The sequence below is a fragment of the Salvelinus alpinus genome, chromosome 8, assembly GCF_045679555.1.
Source record: "Salvelinus alpinus chromosome 8, SLU_Salpinus.1, whole genome shotgun sequence".
Lineage (NCBI taxonomy): Eukaryota > Metazoa > Chordata > Actinopteri > Salmoniformes > Salmonidae > Salvelinus > Salvelinus alpinus.
This window is the reverse complement of record NC_092093.1, coordinates 31,153,944-31,173,384: the sequence shown is the minus strand read 5'-3', so window position 1 is coordinate 31,173,384 and position 19,441 is coordinate 31,153,944. Positions and strand designations below refer to the sequence as shown.

The following is a 19,441-nucleotide window of genomic DNA, read 5'->3' as shown; positions in this document are numbered from 1 at the left end:
CATGCTCTTCAACCGATCGCTGCCCGCACCTGCCCGCCCGTCCGGCATCACTACTCTGGACGGTTCTGACTTAGAATATGTGGACAACTACAAATACCTAGGTGTCTGGTTAGACTGTAAACTCTCCTTCCAGACTCACATTAAACATCTCCAATCCAAAATTAAATCTAGAATCGTCTTCCTATTTCGCAACAAAGCATCCTTCACTCATGCTGCCAAACATACCCTCGTAAAACTGAACATCCTACCGATCCTCGACTTCGGCGATGTAATTTACAAAATAGCCTCCAACACTCTACTCAACAAATTGGATGCAGTCTATCACAGTGCCATCCGTTTTGTCACCAAAGCCCCATATACTACCCACCACTGCGACCTGTATGCTCTCGTTGGCTGGCCCTCGCTTCATACTCGTCGCCAAACCCACTGGCTCCAGGTCATCTACAAGTCTCTGCTAGGTAAAGCCCCGCCTTATCTCAGCTCACTGGTCACCATAGCAGCACCCACCCGTAGCACACGCTCCAGCAGGTATATCTCACTGGTCACCCCCAAAGCCAATTCTTCCTTTGGCCGCCTCTCCTTCCAGTTCTCTGCTGCCAATGACTGGAACGAACTGCAAAAATCTCTGAAGCTGGAGACTCTTACCTCCCTCACTAGCTTTAAGCACCAGCTGGCAGAGCAGCTCACAGATCACTGCACCTGTACATAGCTCATCTGTAAATAGCCCATCCAATCTACCTCATCCCCATACTGTATTTATTTATTTATCTTGCTCCTTTGCACCCCAGTATCTCAACTTGCACATTCATCCTCTGGACATCCTACCATTCCAGTGTTTAATTGCTATATTGTAATTACTTTGCCACCATGGCCTATTTATTACCTTAACTCTTATCCGACCTCATTTGCACATGCTGTATATAGATTTTCCTACTGTATTATTGATTGTATGTTTGTTTATTCCATGTTTAACTCTGTGTTGTTGTATGTGTCGAACTGCTTTGCTTTATCTTGGCCAGGTCGCAGTTGCAAATGAGAACTTGTTCTCAACTAGCCTACCTGGTTAAATAAAGGTGAAATAAATAAATAAAAACACAGGGACATAGATTTCCTGCCGCGGGAGCAACTACCTGCTCTTTGGGTTTGCAGTTTGGACAGCATGCTTCGCAGACAGTACATATCTATGAAAACGGTGTAAAGTGAAACATGTATCAGATTGACACAACAAAACATGAAAAATGGAACATTGTGGATTTATTGTATTTTTTATTTATTTCACCTTTGATACCGGAATCTCTCAAGAGATTTGTTGACAACATGTCCGTATACGTTCAATTCATGGGTGATCATCTCATCAGCAGTGATATGTGGCTTTGTGGGGAATGTATAGACAAGACAGCTTCAAACAAAGCATTTTCTGTTCAACACACATGCATGACCTTTTCATAATAGTTCACCTTGTAAAGCTTTGCACGGAACTTTTTTTGGTGCCACTCCCACCACTTACATGTCATCAGGTGACATCCTAAACCTACAGAGTGACCTCCTGGCTGTTGCCATGTCCGTTGATGACAGTAGGGGTGGTCTTCTTGATGGAGGTCATTCTTATGGCCGAGGTGTGCTGCAGGTAGCTAGTGTTACGTTCGTGGTGGGGCTTCCTCTTGCAGTGCAGTGAGCTGTTGAAGTGCCTGCGGAAGCTCTCGCTCAGCAGGTAGAGGGCAAACGGGTTGACACAGGAGCTGGAGAAGCTTAGCACCCGGGCTAGCAGGGTGATGATGAGGTGCGACAGAGAGGAGTCGATCTGACGGTAGTTGAAGGAGCGGTACATGTACAAGACATGGTTGGGGAACCAGCAAAGAGCGAAGAGGCCCACGAAAACCAGAACAATTTTGGCCAGCCGTTTTCTCGTCTCCATCTTGGAAAAAGAAAGAAAATAAATATGTAGTGTTTATACATGATGATATTCAACATAACACCCTGTCAATCTTCCAGAAGGATTACAGAGTACAAAATACAGAAGGCCTCCCTCCAGAAGGCATACAGAAGGCCTACAAAATACAATTTGTCCAAATCACTCTCTTCTGTATTTTGCACAGGCTACAAGTAGTATGGCTATTGTCCTTCAGTTTCAATAGAGTATCTACCAGAGACACCAAACAAGTATGAACAAACACACAAGCAAGAGCCACCAGTACTCCCTTAGAGAGCTGACTGAAGTGCAATCTAAGGCCTTCCCACACCGTACATAGGATTTAGCATTTTACAATTATTACATGTCACACTGCAATGTTACCAAATTAAAATCTTGATTGTACTACAGCATGCGCTTCAGTTTTGTATCCACATTCTGCGATTTGTTTGAGGCTACATCAGCCGACATACTGTAGGCTACCTACACTGCTGAGGTGTAGGCCTATTCGTTCTCTGCATGTGCTAGCACCAGCAGCGCAAGTGCCCATTATTATGTGCAGAAACATGAAAAGAAACGGAAGGCGCAGAATGTGGACTCGCAAAAGGTTCGGCAGATATGGAAAGTATGGACTTTCTACAGAGGGAATTGGAAGTAATATACCATGTTTTATTAAAGTTATAGCCTATAGTTAGCATGCTAGATACTTGCTATTCAATATATGTGTTGTTTGTGCCATGGTAGGACACAGAGGTAGGTAATACTGAAAAGGCAGCTGCGTTCTCTCCACAGCTCCAGCAATCTGACTTTCATCACCCCCGTCCGCACCGTGCGTGTTGTTTGTTGTTCCTTCTCGCTTTGCGATCATTGTTTTGGTATCACATGCTGAGTGCTCATTGGCTATTGGCAGTAGTCCTTGCCCAATCGCGTCGTAGCACTGCACATACTGCAAGATGCACGATCAAAATATTTCAGGACATCCGACAGGGGTCTGGAGAACGGAACATGTATCATCTGTGAGTCCTTCACCCGCTCAAACTACGCGAGTCGCGATGTAATGATCCTAGCCCAATTTCATAGAATTTTACTCCGATCGTGAACATTTTCGGGGATGGCAAAAACGTGGCGAATTCGTGTAGTGTATCCCGACATAAGGGAGTGTCATAGATATCTTTACTGTGAGAACCTTTCACCGTAAGCGGAAATGTGAAAGTAAAATGTCCAGTCCAATCAATACTTCATTCCACAGTAGAGTGGCTGGCAAATAGTACTGATGGCAGGACTATTGCTTCTGAGTACTGCTAAGATTGTTTGAAAATAGTTTCAAGTCTACCTATTTGAACTTATCAGTGAGGTGAGCAGGAGATGGCGCTCTGAAAATCAACCCTGTGTAAGTTTAATAGCCTGGGTAAATGTCATGATTTAGCTCGCCAGTCATTGGCAGCCAGCTATCAAGTCAAGTCAAGTGATCCTGGCACTCTTCCCAAGATCCTTTTAGGTTTTTCAACAGAAGAAAACGGCACGATCATTTGACTTTATTTTGTTCATGACAGTATCTTGTATTGAAGTGGACTTCAAATTATTCAGAAGAGTATTAAAAGGTAAGTCAATAGCAAGCTGTTATATCTGGTAAGATAGTAAAGCTAACCATTGATAGGGATATCAAATTTATTAATTTTGTTTGATTTGGCACAGTATCAACAATCTTTCATAGGTAAACTTAACATTTTCTGCATTTTCACATCACAGTTAGTTATTCATTGTTGTATTCGCTGGTCTCTGCAAGAAGTGTGGGGTATTAATTATAAATGAGATGCTCATGTTACATGAAGTAAAGATTTGAAAAGCAGAGGAGTAAACTAAGATTTCATAAGCTCTACATTTTTGTCTAAGTTGATGAGAACGTGGTGAACATTTCAATTGTTTTTAAGTGGTGAACATTTCAATTGTTTTTAAATGGATACTTCGGGATTTTGGCAATGAAGCCCTTTATCTGCATCCCCAGACACAGATGAACTGGTCTACCATGTTTATGTCTCTGGGTGCAGTTTGAAGGAAGTTGCTAACTTGCGTTAGCGCAATTGCTAACAAGCGTTAGCACAATGACTGGCCAGCTGCCATAGGCATCCCATCACAAAACTACCTCTAACTTACTGTACGCAGAGACATACTGTAGAAATGGTATCCACAAGTTCATCTGACTCTGGGAAGTAGATAAAGGGCTTCATTGAAATAGAATGTAGTTGATGTGGTTAGTAAAACAGCTGTAGCATTGGATCAGTAGAAACTATTTTAATAACAGAGAAGTAGACGGAGATGTCATGCCCTCAGACCGACTGTTAGTTATCATAACAGCATAACACAGCCCCTGGCAAAGGGAGATGGTTGGACTGTATCTTTTCATTCATACATATCATGTCTGAAATCATATTCACTAGCAGTGTCTGCCTGGACAGCATTATTGTTCATATTAAATTGTAAATCTATGTAAAAAATTGGAGGGACCCATCTCTATTCAGGAGTAAATCAAAAGAAAAAAAGATTAGATGATATCTAGAAGCCCTATTTCTAATGCCTTTACTGAAAATTTACTGTACAGTAGTACAGTAGTACAGTAAGACCACTGTTACTATAACTATTCATAAAGTCATGCCTGTTAGATGTGATAGTGATTCAATAAATATTTTGTAATGTCTTACCAGAATCATGTTTAGTCTGCATATTCTCTCTCTCTCTCGTCTTCTCTCTCTCTCACACACACACAAACACACACTCTCTCTAGCCTGTCTTTAATCAGGCTTCTGCAGCTTGTCATATAATTAATGTTAAATACATTTCTACTTTTCAATAGGGACTGATGCTATCAGAGTTTTCTTCTTAATGAAACTTGAGCCTCTACAGCCCAATCTCCACAGCCCAATCTCAAGTCTAATAGAACACAACCACAATGCACCACGTCAATAGTCTGTGTTGTCCTTCTAATCCAAAGGTACACCCAGATAATTAACTCATTTAATTTGATTTCAAATACAAAAAAACATAAACAAATCTAGAGACAATAACATTGATTAGTTGGGATTACTGTGAGGCAGAGACAGTGGAAGCTTAAGTGCAATGATTCGGTCATCCTCCAGGCTTCTTGTATTTTTATGTGTCGCACCCAGTGAATCTAGTATAAATCTGTATCTAGTCTAAAAGATAGTGGGACCCAGCCCTCTTGTTGTCTAACATTATAAATGAGTGGACGGTTAGGGCTCCCTCAACTGGAGGACCTACTGACTGTAAATAAGACAACACAGGGAGGCCTTCCAGCACCACTCATCACTAGTGTTTACTATGTATTGATCATTGTTGATGACAACCTCACATTGGTCAGTGTCAACAAGCTCCTGAGGCTACTTGAATATATTATGACTTGGGTTCAGGTCCAGGTCTGAGTCAGGATGTCAGTGATTGGAAGCTGGGTTTTGGTTTTGGACTGCATCTGTTTACTCATGCTCTGGGTGGGTCCTGATCTGGATTCAAGCCCATTTGTTTGATGATTCATTGGACGTTCTTAATGGCAAAGAAGCATCTGATTTACTATGCTTTGGTCAATGGACTCTCAATTAAATGTAGTCGACCAGATCATTGCTTACATTTATGATTTACCTCACCCTTCCTCTGACCTGTCATTTATTACCCCTGTAGACAGTAAAGATCAAGCATCCATGCAACAATCAGTGATACATCTTGTCAATGTCCTGTACTTGCCCTTTACAAACTTTAAATATTTACTTGGTGTATTAGGCTACATATGGAAATATCTGCATTAAAATCTAGATAGAGCCTCCTTCCATGAAAACCTGTAACAAGGGTTCCAGAGTTATGTCAAAAATAGTGAGAAAACATGTGATGCAGTTCAGTTTCTTTGACTTCAAACGTGTACTCTCACTTAACATGCACTCTAGCAGCCAAAGACATCCTGTAAGTTACCTGATGTTCTTAATATACCGTCCAGCATTCCAAATAACCACAACTGCAACAGCCAAACCTCATTTGTGACATGTTTGAGATACAGGCAGCAACATGTTGCTGTTGTTGTTACCTACCTGTCTCTTTGTGTGCTCACTGATCTCCCCAGGCATGTCGTGAGCACTCTTGACCAGAGTCCTGGCGATGTGGAAGTAGTACACAGAGATGATCCCCAGGGGAATCAGGAAGTACACCAGGAATATGAGGATGGAGTGGATCTTGGGATGCATGTCGTTGGAAAGGGGATAGGGCACGCAGGCGGTGAAGGTCACATTCTTGTCCTGGATGTGCACTACCTGGGAGAAGATGGCCTCGGGCACCGCCAAGAGGACGGAGATCACCCAGATGGACACAGCTTTCAGACATGTCCAGAACACAGCACTGGATGTCTGGATGTCCATAGGATTCACAATGGCTTTGTACCTGGAAACACAACAAAACCATAGAAAAATATTAGTGCTCCTTCATCTTGATCCTTTGAAATTACATTAAAAGCAGTATTTTTCATGCAATTAAATGTCCAGATGTCCTTACTGCTCTAATTTCCTCGTGTAAATTGAAATATCATTTACATTTACATTTTAATCATTTAGCAGACGCTCATATCCAGAGCGACTTGCTATTGTGATTATATTTAATCAATCTAATTAACTTTCTTCCTCTTTGCAAAATTAAGAGGTTTTGACAAAGACATGGCATCTCTGAGTCCATTGGCACAGAATAGTAGCTTCATAGATTGTTGGTGATATTGTAAACATGTAGGAGACTTATGAAGTGCATTATGATTGCACTAGCTAATTAATTACTGTCCTGACTACAACAAACCCACATTAATTACAATAATTGCCCCTGAATGAAATTCTAATTATTCAACTGAAACAGCAATGTGTTCCTGCACTGCTCCCAAAGTGCATCTAAATGTTGAAACCAAAATGTTTACAAGCTGATCAATACAACTCATTTGAAGGTTAGACTTTGGACTTATCTCCTGTGTAAATCAACACTCAAGTGCTATGTGCACAGAATAATCCATTCCTGCTAAGTCATATAATGGGAAGAAATATATTAAATGAGGGTGCAACAGAGGAAGTGTGCTCCACAGGGCATGAAGGCGTTTTTTATGCTTCAATGATGGAAGATTTTTCACCTTCTGACAGTTTTCTAAATGATATTTCTGCTGATAAAATGTCTGGTTTGGAGGAGAATCTCCATTGGAAGCCCTTGACTGTGCTGTTACACCAGCCTCCGCTGCCCTCTGCCCCTGTAGAAATATCCCATAGTCAAAGACCATGCTGCCTCAGGCAAGAACAGACAAGCGCAGAAAAACTGACAGTCTTTGATATCTCACCAGAGAAAACAAGGCTGGGCTTATGCATTTATTGTAGTAAACCGCTGTAATCCCACTTCTTTGTGTTTTTATGCTTGAGAGCAAGCGCCCAAAGGAGTGCTAACAAGATTACATTCTTTAAAGCCATCACATAGGGTAAGCATATAAATGGTGTATTTTTCATTGCTCACATTACATGCTCAAATGGACTAGGCAGACCATAGAGAGAACAGCTGTAGACTGTAATCTCACCATATGGCTGTCCTAATAGCTCCTAGTGACAGGGATGACCAACGGTCATGGTCATTTCCGGTGAAGAGTGACACAGCCAAACATTTCCTCCAACTGATATCGCTCTGGATTACGGTCAGTGACATAAAGGCTAATTACAAAGCCCTGCACCATCTTCTGACCCCTATCATGGCCTGCACAATGGGGTATTATTTTTTATCAGAAAATCACATGGGCTTTAATTTGATAATAATAATTAAAAAAAATTACTAAATCAATATTTGGCAGCCCATGAATTTTCATGACATCAGTGAACTTTTAGCCGAGGAAGGAGCTCTTAATACCAGAAGACAAGCTATTTGTGGGGGTATAGAATGGTCACTTGAGAAGGTCAATGTCTCCAAGCACTAGTGGTCTTGGTGAGGGTATGTGGAGGAGAGGAAAGGAAAGTGGGGGCTGGGTCAAATTAAGGTCCCAAACAAAGATGCGGGCATGTTTGCCCTTTTAACCATCCACACGCAGACAGTAAATGATGCTCTGTGCAGATACATCTGACTGTGACGCCTCCTGAATGTCTCATGTATCAATCTATTCCAATCTCAGCATTCATGCTGCTCCTTCCAGGGAAGATAACTGGCCATTTAACCACGTGTCTCACCTGAATAAAACAATATAACACAAACTGGGCTTATTGAAGTTAGTACAACCAGCAGGTGTACGCTATTTGATCCCTTTAAAATAATTCTGGGGATACACTTGGTCTGTCAATCAAAAAATGAACAAATTTGTCAGTGACAATTGCCCAGGATTCAATTATGATAACACTTGGGGATATAGTTTAGGGATCAGACACTTGTCATTAAAAATAATCAGAGTCATAACAACTGATTAATCATTAATAATTACATACAGTGGCTTCGGAAAGTATTCAGACCCCTTGACTTTTTCCACATTTTGTTACGTTACAGCCTTATTCTAAAATAGATTTTTCCTCATCAGTCTACACACAATACCCCATAATGACAAAGCAAAAACTGGTTTAGAAATGTTTGTTAATTTATTAAATAAAAACCTGAAATATCACATTTACATAAGTATTCAGACCCTTTACTCTGTACTTTGTTGAAGCACCTTTGGCAGTGATTACAGCATTTAGTCTTCTTGGGTATGACACTACAAGCGTGGCACACCTGTATTTGGGGAGTTTCTCCCATTCGTCTCTGCAGATCCTCTCAAGCTCTGTCAGGTTGGATGGGGAGCGTTGCTACACAGCTATTTTCAGGTCGCTCCAGAGATGTTCGATTGGTTTCAAGTCCAGGCTCTAGCTGGGCCCCTCAAGGACATTTAGACTTGTCCCGAAGCCACTCCTGCGTTGTCTTGGCTGTGTTCTTAGAGTCATTGACCTGTTGGAAGGTGAACCTTCGACCCAGTCTGAGGTCCTGAGCAGACTAGAACAGGTTTTCATCAAGGATCTCACTGTACTTTGCTCCATTCATCTTTCCCTCGATCCTGACTAGTTTCCCAGTCCCTGCCGCTGAAAAACATCCCCACAGCATGATGCTGCCACTACCATGCTTCACCATAGGGATGGTTCCAGGTTTCCTCCAGATGTGACGTTTGGCATTCAGACCAAAGAGTTCAATCTTGGTTTCATCAGACCAGAGAATATTGTTTCTCATGGTCAGAGTATTTAGGTGCCTTTTGGCAAACTGCAAGTGGGCTACAATGTGCTTTTTACTGAGGAGTGGCTTCCGTCTGGCCACTCTACCATAAAGGCCTGATTGGTGGAGTGCTGCAGAGATGGTTGTCTTTCTGGAAGGTTTCCCATCTCCGCAGAGGAACTCTAGAGCTCTGTCAGAGGGACCATCGGGTTCTTGGTCACCTCCCTGACCAAGGCCCTTCTCCCTCGATCGCTCAGTTTGGCCAAGCGGCCAGCTCCAGGAAGAGTCTTGGTGGTTCCAAACTTCTTCCATTTAAGAATGATGGGGGCCACTGTGTTTTTGGGGACCTTAAATGCTGCAGACATGTGCCTCGACACAATCCTGTCTCTGAGCTCTACTGACAATTCCTTCGACCTCATGGCTTGGTTTTTGCTGACATGCACTATCAACTGTGGGACCTTATTTGTATAGACAGGTGTGTGCCTTTCCAAATCATGTTCAATCAATTGAATTTACCACAGGTGGACTCCAATCAAGTTGTAGAAACATATCAAGGATGATCAATGTAAACAGGATGCACCTGAGCTTAATTTCGAGTCTAATAGCAAAAGCAGAATACCCATGTAAATAAGGTATTTATTTGTATACATTTGCAAATATATCTAAACTGTCTTCGATTTGTCATTATGGGGTACTGTGTGTAGATTGCTGAGGGAAAAAATATTTGATCCATTTTCGAATAAGTCTGTAACGTAACAAAATGTGGGAAAAGGGGTCTGAATACATTCCCGAAGGCACTGTATGTTAATTGTTCTATCACGTTAGCATGCAATTGCCATACCATTTACAATGACGTAAGTTAGGTACAGTATAAATAACAATATTGGCATTAAGGATATTTCACATTATCCTACTCTTCATCTTACCTGTCCGCGCTTAGTGCAGTGAGAGTGAACACCGAGACCCCGACTGAAGTGAGTTGAATGACCGGAATTAGTTTGCAAGCCACAACACCGAAGATCCACTCCTCAAAGAAGTATCTGAACGCATCCACTGGAACACAAGTGACCAAAAGCAAAAGATCCCCAGCTGCCAAACTCGAAATAAATATGTTGGGGACGCTCCTCATTGCACTGTTGGTGATAAAAATCTTAACCAAGGTAATGTTCCCCAACAACCCAATCGTTATGATCAGAATATACACAGTCGGTATGACACATCTTATGATAAAATCAATAGTTTCTCTTTCAGCAGGTATCCAATCGTCAGTAAAGTTATAAAAGACAGAATGTCCAGTAAAAGATACGTTATCTAAAATATTATCCATTGCTTCTCAGGGATTTGTACAATAATCACCTTGATAAAATGGCACCGAAGATGACCGTTTTCCAAGGCAAGTCTGAGGCGCGGTAGCTGCCCCTCCAAGAAAGTGCTGAAATGTCAGTGTTGCGCGACTCGAGCCACAATGACTGAAGCGCAAAAGGAGGCACTTTTTCAACACGCATAGCGTAGCCTACAGCAACGATGACGGAAAAAGAAGTCACACCAGTTTTGCGTGTGATGTGTAGCATTGTCAATGCTACTCACATACCGTTTCATAGTGGTAAGTTTATCGAATATAAACGGAATAAACTATAGGCTATACTAGGCTACTGTATTAGCACCAAATACAATTGTCACGTTTAGGATGAGAAAGCTGTGCTTGGAAAGATGTGTGAATTAGGATGAGGTTTTCTTTGGGTCTATTAAGGAAAATCCAATAAGTTATTTTTCGAAACTGAACCCACTCATTGTTCAAAGTGAGCAGGATGTTGATCTCCTGTGCAGGTGTTTCATTATCAGGCCGCCGCATCTGTAAGAGCTGTATGGTGTCCTTCTTTGGGGAAAGTGAAGGGTTGTAGAAATGCCACACATACGGAAAGCAGTGAGGGTGGTAAAGTTAGGGGAGAGACGCAGAGGTAATTCGAGGGGGGAGTGAAGTAGCCTAAATCAGAACATAAACGAACGTTTCGCTGGCTTATTCCCCATACAGGAGTTAAAAGAAAGCCATTGAAGGCTGCTAAATGTTAATACCTCTGGACATGACTGATGTTAGGAACAATATAAATAGGCTAATAAATTAGTTAATAAGAGAGTTGGTCACATCTATCAAAGCGCAACTGAAAACGTAATACACATCTTATCGGATATAAAAACGGCCAATGTGGCATCGATATTAGTCAGAAACATTTATTCTAGTGTCAAAATTGACTGTGTAAATAGAATCATTTTGGTCGTAAAGTCAGTCTCGTCCAAAACAGTGTTTTGTCATGATTTAGGCCTACTTTAGGGTTGGGTTTAGATTTCGACAATGCTCACAGTGGCTACAGCTGCGGTGATTGCGGTCTATCCAATCCTACCACAGAACACACAGAAGGCCTTTTCACGCGGCGTTGTTCTTAGCCCCGCGCTATCTTAGCCTCAAGTTAAGACTGGCACTGGCCTAGCTTATCTTGTGTTCACACAGGCATTTGTTGACCCTGGGCTAAGCTTTAGCCCTGGGCAAAGAATGCACACTTTTGTATTCCAAAGCCCTGCTAATGGACAAACACATGCAGCCAACATTCTATCTCTCACACATGACCAATTTAAAACAATAACACATTTATTAACACATTATTTCCTCTTGCTTCTAGGTTAGGTTAACATTTTATTTCCAACAGTGATGGTTTGTATAAACCTTGGTGTCTGCCTGTCTGTCCTCGGAAACAAAGTTTAACTTTTGAAATGCCATCTCGCCCCTATACAGAGAATGCTGTGCATGGACGAAACATCAACTTTTCTGATCCAGGCGATATCATGCAACAATATTATTATAATGGATAGCTATATCCAATTAAATGTCAAGAAAAAATATAAAAACAGATGAAAATTGAGCGTTTGCTGCCCTTCCAGCTGTAGAGTTTGTGGCTTCAGTTGACTAACTAAAGGTGCGTTCGTAAATTCACTCTGGCTATCTACCCCTGATGATAGAGCACTCTCCTCTGACTGTGCCAGAGCGCAGAATAACTGATGGATTTATGAACGCTCAACACCGGTTGAATATGGCTGGTGTCAGTAAACGTCGGCAAAGAAGCATAATTCAATTGTTGCTAGCAGCACAGTTACAGTCACCAATGCTCTGGATAGCATGAAAACAGCCTAACCAGCTCTGCTAGGGCTAGTAAAATGGTCAGAGTGAGGTGTTCTCTCATTGTGTCTGGAAGTAGCTAGCAAGCTAGACAAAGTTAGCCAGTTAGCTTGGGTGCTTGACTGCCATTGTGAGGTCAGAATGGTTGGATCAACCTCCTTGGCCAGTGTCCAGTGTGCGCTCCTAGAGCGAAACGCTGCCCATTTAGTAAATTCAGAATCTGACAAGCTCTGAATTTACAAACGCCCAGAGCGCACTCTGGCACTCCAGAGTGAATTTACGAACGCACCCTTAGTGAGAACGTTAGACAGCCTGCATAGCAACCGTTATTTTCCATAGCAACCAATGTTTTGCAAGGATGAAAGTATTTTTGTATTTTTTTGTCAGAGGTTTTTGTCCTCAAATGTAAGTGTAGCGGGTTTTATATGTACCACCGGAGAACCAAGAATTGAAGAGCGACACCACGGCTGTCTTTTTGGCTTTTATGTTGATCTGCAATAGTATTGTGAAAAGACAGGACAGGAACACATCAGTCTCCAATGCACCATCTAACAAGTTGTTCTTTCTCTCTCAGTGTTTTCTCGGACTCACACAAATCACATTCATACATAAAGCCATAATGTATAGTATAAAATAATAACCAGTCCTTAATACAACGAATGTATAATCTTAATTCTTAGACAATAGAACCATACCTGCAATAGTATTGTGAAAAGACATGACAGGAACACATCCGTCTCCAATGCGCCATCTGACAAGTTGTTCTATACAGGAGCATGAAGAAAGGTAAAATACATATCCTGTCTCACATCCCCAATACATTGCTAGCTGCTTTCAGTGTTGACAGTACCAAAATACAACAACTCATGTACAAAAACAAGTTACAATGTGAAATTGCCTCTATCCCGTTCAGACCTTAGAGGGCCAAAACTACATCTCCCATAATGCAACGCCAGCACCAGTCGGCAGCTCAGCTAACCGTCTGCATCACAGAAAGGCATGCTAGCTAGCAACAGCAGCACTTTTAGCACTCTGTAAACTATATTAATAACAATAAAACTCTGAAAGTTACATGTTTCAATAGTCTCACACTCCCTTATAACAATATCTACAGCATTAACCTTGGGATGTTCTATTTATTTGACGTTATGGACTTCTACAAAGGAGTAATCTGCAACACGTTCCTTTCTCTCTGTGTTTTCTCGGACTGAGAACGGGAGCTACGGGTAGTACCAGGGTGTTAGTAGGTGACGCAAGCACCCATTTGAAATAAAATACATTTAATGAAACAAAACCCGAAGGTGTTAACACCATTCAGCTACTGTAGCTGCCTACCTAACATCAACAGGCAGCACCAGTAGCTCAATAATTAAAAATAGACACCAAAAGTAAAGTACCTGGCGATCTTAGCGATCTGAATCCCCCTTTCTGTCTGAATTTGGAATATTCCTGTTCACGGGCTTGGGCCACTGACCCTCAACCTGGTTGTTCTGTTCTGCGTTGTGTACTATTCTAATAATTTGAAGTTTGATGGAATAACCTTTTTAACTCTACTACACACACCCCTTCTTAATTTCAGCAAACCGTAAGTTGATAGGGCTTGAATCAGGGCAGCTAGATGCTCTCTTTTGTCCGGCTCAGCAATCACTTGACTCATTGACTCTAAAAGTCTTCTGACAGGCTTCACAACTCTTCCAGTTCGAGTTCTCAAGGTGCCTTTACTGGGTCTCAGGACTGTCTCAGTGAACTCAGACATCTGGCTGTTTCTGCGCTCTGCCTCTCTCTGGTTACTCATTCTCTTAGTAGATCTTATGCATCCAGAGCCGCTGACTGATGAACTTCTACTGCCGATGCCATCTAGACTGCTCACTGACGTTGCTTTTCTACTTGTGTCATCTTCAGAAGGATCACTTGAATCATCATCAGGCATCCTTGAGGAGCTTCCTGTGCTTGAGTTAGCTGCTTGTCCGGAGATCATGTCCTTCCCTGGGCTTTGAGGATCAGCCTCTCTCATGTTTACTCCATCTTCCAGTCCTGAAGATTTTTGAGCTTCAGCTTCCGTGGGCCCCTAAGGGTTCTGGCCCTCGAGAATCCAGACAGCAGTCCTTAGATCCTCTGGATCCTCATCCACATCGAATACCGGTCTTTCGTCACCGCTGTCTGCGTTTATGTCCTCTTCTGAAGCAGTAGAGGCTACTGTGGACATCTCGTCTGTCTGTCCCACCGGCAGGAAGTTCACTGGCAGTATGAAGTTTCGATGAACTACCTTACTCTTCTTGGTAGTCGGATCTTTGACTCTGTAGATGTGCACAGACGGGTCTGTCCAAGTGATCACATAGACCGTTGAATCCCACAATTCGGCAAGTTTACCTTTTCCTCTTTCCTTTCGGTTTGCCAAGAGAACTCGGTCTCCAATCTCCAGGGCAGTGCCTTTCACTCTCTTGTTATACTGCCTTGCTTGCTTTTTCTGAGCTTCGGTGGTGTTGGCCTGAGCGATCCTGACAGCCTCTCGCAGGTCCTTTTGGAACGCGTCTTCGTTTTTCAAGGTACTTCCAAACATGATGTCCACTGGCAGCCGTGGAATTCGTCCGAACATCAGGAAGAATGGTGTGAATCCTGTCGTTTCGTGTGTGGTACAGTTGTACGAGAAGGTGAGTGTCTGTATCATCATGGGCCATCTTTCTTTTGCTCTCGCTGGCAACAATCGGACCATGTTACCGAGCGTGCGGTTGAATCTTACCGTCTGACCGTTGCTCATAGGATGATATGGAGTGGTATGGGACTTTTTGACTCCAGACTCTTGTAGCAATTCTGAGATTAAGTGACTCTCAATGTTTGCTCCTTTGTCAGAGTGTATCCGCTGGGGAAACCCATAGACACAGAAGAACTGGTTTCATAACTTCTGGGCAACCACCTTTGCTGTCTGGTTCGGGCAAGGAAACGCATGTGCCAGCTTCGTAAAATGGTCTGTGATGACGAGTACATCAACGCTCTCTCCATCCCTTCCTTCTGCTGACCAGAAGTCTATGCACACCACTTCTAACGCTGTGCTGGTCTGTATAGATTCCAAAGGTGCCCTAGCCTCTGGCTCCATTGTCTTGCCAACCACACAGCGCTTACAGTAGGAGACATACTTCTTCACTTCCTCTTCCATTCCAGTCCAGAAGAACCTTTGACGTACCAAATGGAGTGTTCTAGTCTGGCCTTGGTGGCCGGCTTCGTCATGGGTTCCCCTCAGAACGATGGCTTTAAGGGAGTCTGACACCACCAGCTGGTACCTCTTCTTGACAACTCTGTCCTTAGATCTTCGGTAGAGGATCTCGTCCTTGATTTCGAGTTTATCCCAATGCTTCAGCATTCTCAACACTTGGGCAGTCTCATGAGCCCTCTCTCTCCGCGAAGGTCTCCTCCTCCTCTCAACAAAGTACGCCACTCGGGCCAGCACCTGATCCGCCTTCTGTTTTCTTCGTATCACATCAGAAGAAAGGACTGGAAGAGTAGCCGCTCCCCCTTCATGCTGAAGGATGCTGGCAGAATACTGGGCTAATTGGAAGTTGCGCACTGGCACACTCGCACCCCACTCCAGACAGGATTCCAAAACTGCTTTCACTCCTTCAGAAGAGACTTGAGCCAGGATCTCACCACCTTGGATATTGACTGACAGTTTGAATGCGTCCTGGATGGACTTTGAAGTCACATCCTCTGGGAACTCACTCGCCTTCCTAGCTCCAACGAACGGCTGTCGACTAAGCAGGTCTGCTGGGACATTCTGAGGCCTGGGGATGTACTTAAAGTCAAAGGGGGCCAGTTTAGAGACCCACCGTTGCTCACAGGCGTCTAGCTTTGGTTTCGTCATTATATATGTCAGGGGGTTGTTATCTGTTAGGACTGTGAATCTATTCCCCTTCAGCCAATGGGTGAACTTATCACACACAGCCCACATAAGAGCGAAGAACTCTAATCTGTGTGCTGGGTAACGGGACTGGGACCTCGACAAAGTCTTGCTTGCAAAGGCTACTGGTCTGGGCCTACTCTCACCCTCAAATGCCTGGCTAAGTACTGCACCTAAGCCATCCATTGATGCATCTGTTGATAGGAGAAACGGTCTGCTAAAGTCTGGGTGAGCCAGCACAGCTGTTTGGGGGACTGCAACCTTTAGCTTCTCCAGCGCTTCCTCACATTCAGTCCAGCCTTCAGGTTTCAGATGTTTTAGGGCCCCGCCGTGAGGTTTTTCTCCTTTCCGCTTACTTTTCTGTCCTGCAGTCAGATTAAACAGTGGTTTGGCTAAACCTGAGAAACTCACAATGAAGTGGGAATAATAGTTTGCCACACCAAGAAATGATCTGACTTTGGTGGGTGAATGCGTTTTCCCATAATTTTCCATCAGGTCAGCTGCTGTGATGTCATTGATTGCAGACATGATTGCCGTGACGATATGGCTAAAAACTTGACAGATTTTCTGAGTATTTTTTTTTTTTCTCTCACTAGCTTCAGGTTGTGTTCCTTAAGGCGGGAGAACACCATTTCAAGACGGTCCAGGGCTTCCTGCTCACTCTTCCCGAAAACCAGGAGATCATCCAAGTAGCACAGGAGGGACAAGTAGTTCTGGTCGCCGAAGAGGTCATCATTCTGGCGAATGTTGCTGGGCTGTTACATAACCCCTGAGCCATTCTGTTATACTCAAATAAACCTGTGGGTGTTGTGCACGCTGTGTACTTGCAGTCATCTTCATGTATGGTGATGTTGTAGAACCCCAAAGTCAAATCCATAGTACTGAAGAAGCAGTTCCCTCCCATAGCAGCGAGAGCATCGGCTTGATGGGGCAATGGGTATGCATCTTTCTCTGTCCTCTGGTTCAACCATCTGAAATCAGTGCAAATTCTCAACTCTCCTGACGGCTTCCAAACCAGGACAAGGGGGAGGCCCACTCACTACTGGACTTTCGGATGATGCCCCGCTCCTCCATTCCCTCCGTCTGCCTCAGTTTCTGGTAGTTGGATGGAGAGACCCTCCTGTACGGCAGCCTGAAAGGCTTTTCATCTTTGAGTCGGATACGGTGGATGATGTTCTTCGCTTCTCCACAGTTAAGTCGTTCCCTGGAGAAGATGCCTTCACACTGAGCAATAAGGCCCACTAGTTTTCCTTTCCACATGTCAGACACTTCACAGGACCCTGTCAACTTCTGTTAAGCCCAACTCTTCCAACTTTTGTAGATACTCCTTTGCCCTTTTCCCACTAACTGAACATTCTTCCCCAGCTTGGGTGACATTCTAAAGAGCAGACTGGACCTTACTGGGTTGGCATAGAGCTCAAGATCTTCTAGGGCTAGGCATGGGTGCACATCAGCCAACTTGGTGTTACGGCGGAGAACAATAGGGTGGTCCAACATGTTGATCACTTTCATGGGGACCCACTTGTCACCTCTCAAAGGACATACAGTGCATCCTACTAGGACATTTCTTGGTGCAGATCGTGCTGTAGTGGCCTCTTTGACTACAGTACTACCAACTGATAGCGGCACCTTTTCTTTCAGTTTTCTCCAGACCAAATGTTCATGTTGAGGCATGAGAGTCACACTCTGCTTGAGCATTACAGTTCCCACTTTTTCTGGTATTTTGTCACCGTGCCAGCGGTTCACGTTGGCTAGCATGCTGAGTAAAAGTCCATGTGGATGTCCTTTGGCAGGTTTGGAGAGGCTGTCCCAATACCATTTTGTTTTCTTAACCTGTTGCATTATGTGTTGTATGGCGTTCTATCCAACTATCATGTCGTCTGTCTGTCCAGGTACAACTAAAACAGAAAGATCAATGTTCAAGTCATATTCATATTCTGTGGGTTGCCCCCACAGCCTACAAGAACTACTTAAGTTGGCTTTCTAGACTCTGGTTTTATCACATTACATCTCAGAAGTGTGTCTTCAGCTGACTCACTTAACGTGCAGGTCATAGACCCACTATCTATCAGAGCTTGAAGTTCTACAATTTCTTGCACCATTACTGGAACATAGAAAAGACAGTCATTACTCTCTATTTTCGGACAAATCGCCTCAGTTTTCATTGTGTTTCCAGTCCTTATATCTGTGGTTTTCTGTGGGGGTGTAACATGTTCACCCACACTGCCCCCCTCTTGGCGTGAGCATGTTAGTTTAAAGCAGGCCCAGGAGGAGCCTCGGCAGTTGCCTCTCCAACTTTTCTTGCTGGACATTCAAAGCCTCTGTGGCCTGTCCTGTGACATTTGAAGCATAAACCCTCCTCAAGCGTCGGGGGTCATCACAACTTCTACCTTGGCAGTACTTTGCGCCCTGTGTCTGGCTGACTGTTTGTCTCTGTGATTTGCTGTCAATCATTGCCTACAAAACTCCAACGGTCCAATTTTCAATAGGCCTGCACCTAAGAGTGGCATATAGTGCTGGATCAGGGCAGTGCTTAACAAACATCATGGTCACCTCATGACCTGGATCATCCACTCTTTTTCCCTGTCTTTGCAAGCACTCATTGGCAAGGTCAATTGCTTTGTTCAGTCTAACCCAATAATCCAAGCAGCTCTCTGACTGTCTTCGTAAGGTTTCATAGAAGTATCCTAATGGAATTGTGGATGAGATTGCTTCTCCAAAGTGCTGCCTCAAGATATTGTATATGGCTTCAGGGTCTCTGATGGTTTCCACGGAGCCCAATTCTGACTATGTCTTTAGCCCGCCCCATCAGTCTGTCCTGTATCTCTTGCCCCTGTTCTGATATACTGCATCCCTTCTTTTTCAAGTAAGCTTGCATAAGTTCTTGCCATTCAGTCACTGTGCACCGGTCTGTGCTATCACCCCGGAAGTGGGGTGGTTCTCTGACGTCTGACTTCAGAATTAGGTTGACCTTTGACCAATCAGGTATTTCTACTATTGGTTGGGGAGGGGGAGTGCTTGGACCAGCCCCTGCTAGATGAGCGGCAACTTGATTTCCTATTTCACTGCCCAGTTGTTTGACTAACTCTGCTAGGGCTTGCAATTGGGTTCGGTTTTCATTTTCACCCCCTATGGCCTTCTGGGACTCTTCACTGTTATTGTTGCCTGGTTGGCTACTGCTAACACTTGGCACTCTAGAATTGACTGCTGGGTATCTAAGAGGACTGGCTCTAGCACT

At 43.5% G+C, this 19,441-nt stretch overlaps 1 protein-coding gene across 5 annotated transcripts; it reads right to left on the bottom strand.

Annotated features, from left to right (window-relative positions):
• Positions 1 to 1,249: 1,249 nt before the first annotated feature.
• Positions 1,250 to 11,082, bottom strand: LOC139582922 (neuromedin-B receptor-like). 5 transcript variants are annotated; one of them, XM_071413391.1, is made up of 4 exons: positions 10,499 to 10,784; positions 10,069 to 10,275; positions 6,001 to 6,346; positions 1,250 to 1,915 (listed from the first exon to the last, which is right to left on the bottom strand). In XM_071413391.1, exons 1-4 carry the CDS (start codon positions 10,711 to 10,713, stop codon positions 1,532 to 1,534), a joined length of 1,152 nt encoding a protein of 383 aa, XP_071269492.1. In that variant the 5' UTR covers positions 10,714 to 10,784; the 3' UTR covers positions 1,250 to 1,531. The 5 variants fall into 5 exon arrangements, with proteins under 5 accessions (XP_071269492.1, XP_071269496.1, XP_071269495.1 ...); XM_071413395.1 differs by having other exon boundaries at positions 10,069 to 10,195; positions 10,499 to 10,570; XM_071413394.1 differs by lacking the exons at positions 10,069 to 10,275; positions 10,499 to 10,784 and adding an exon at positions 10,930 to 11,082.
• Positions 11,083 to 19,441: the final 8,359 nt, after the last annotated feature.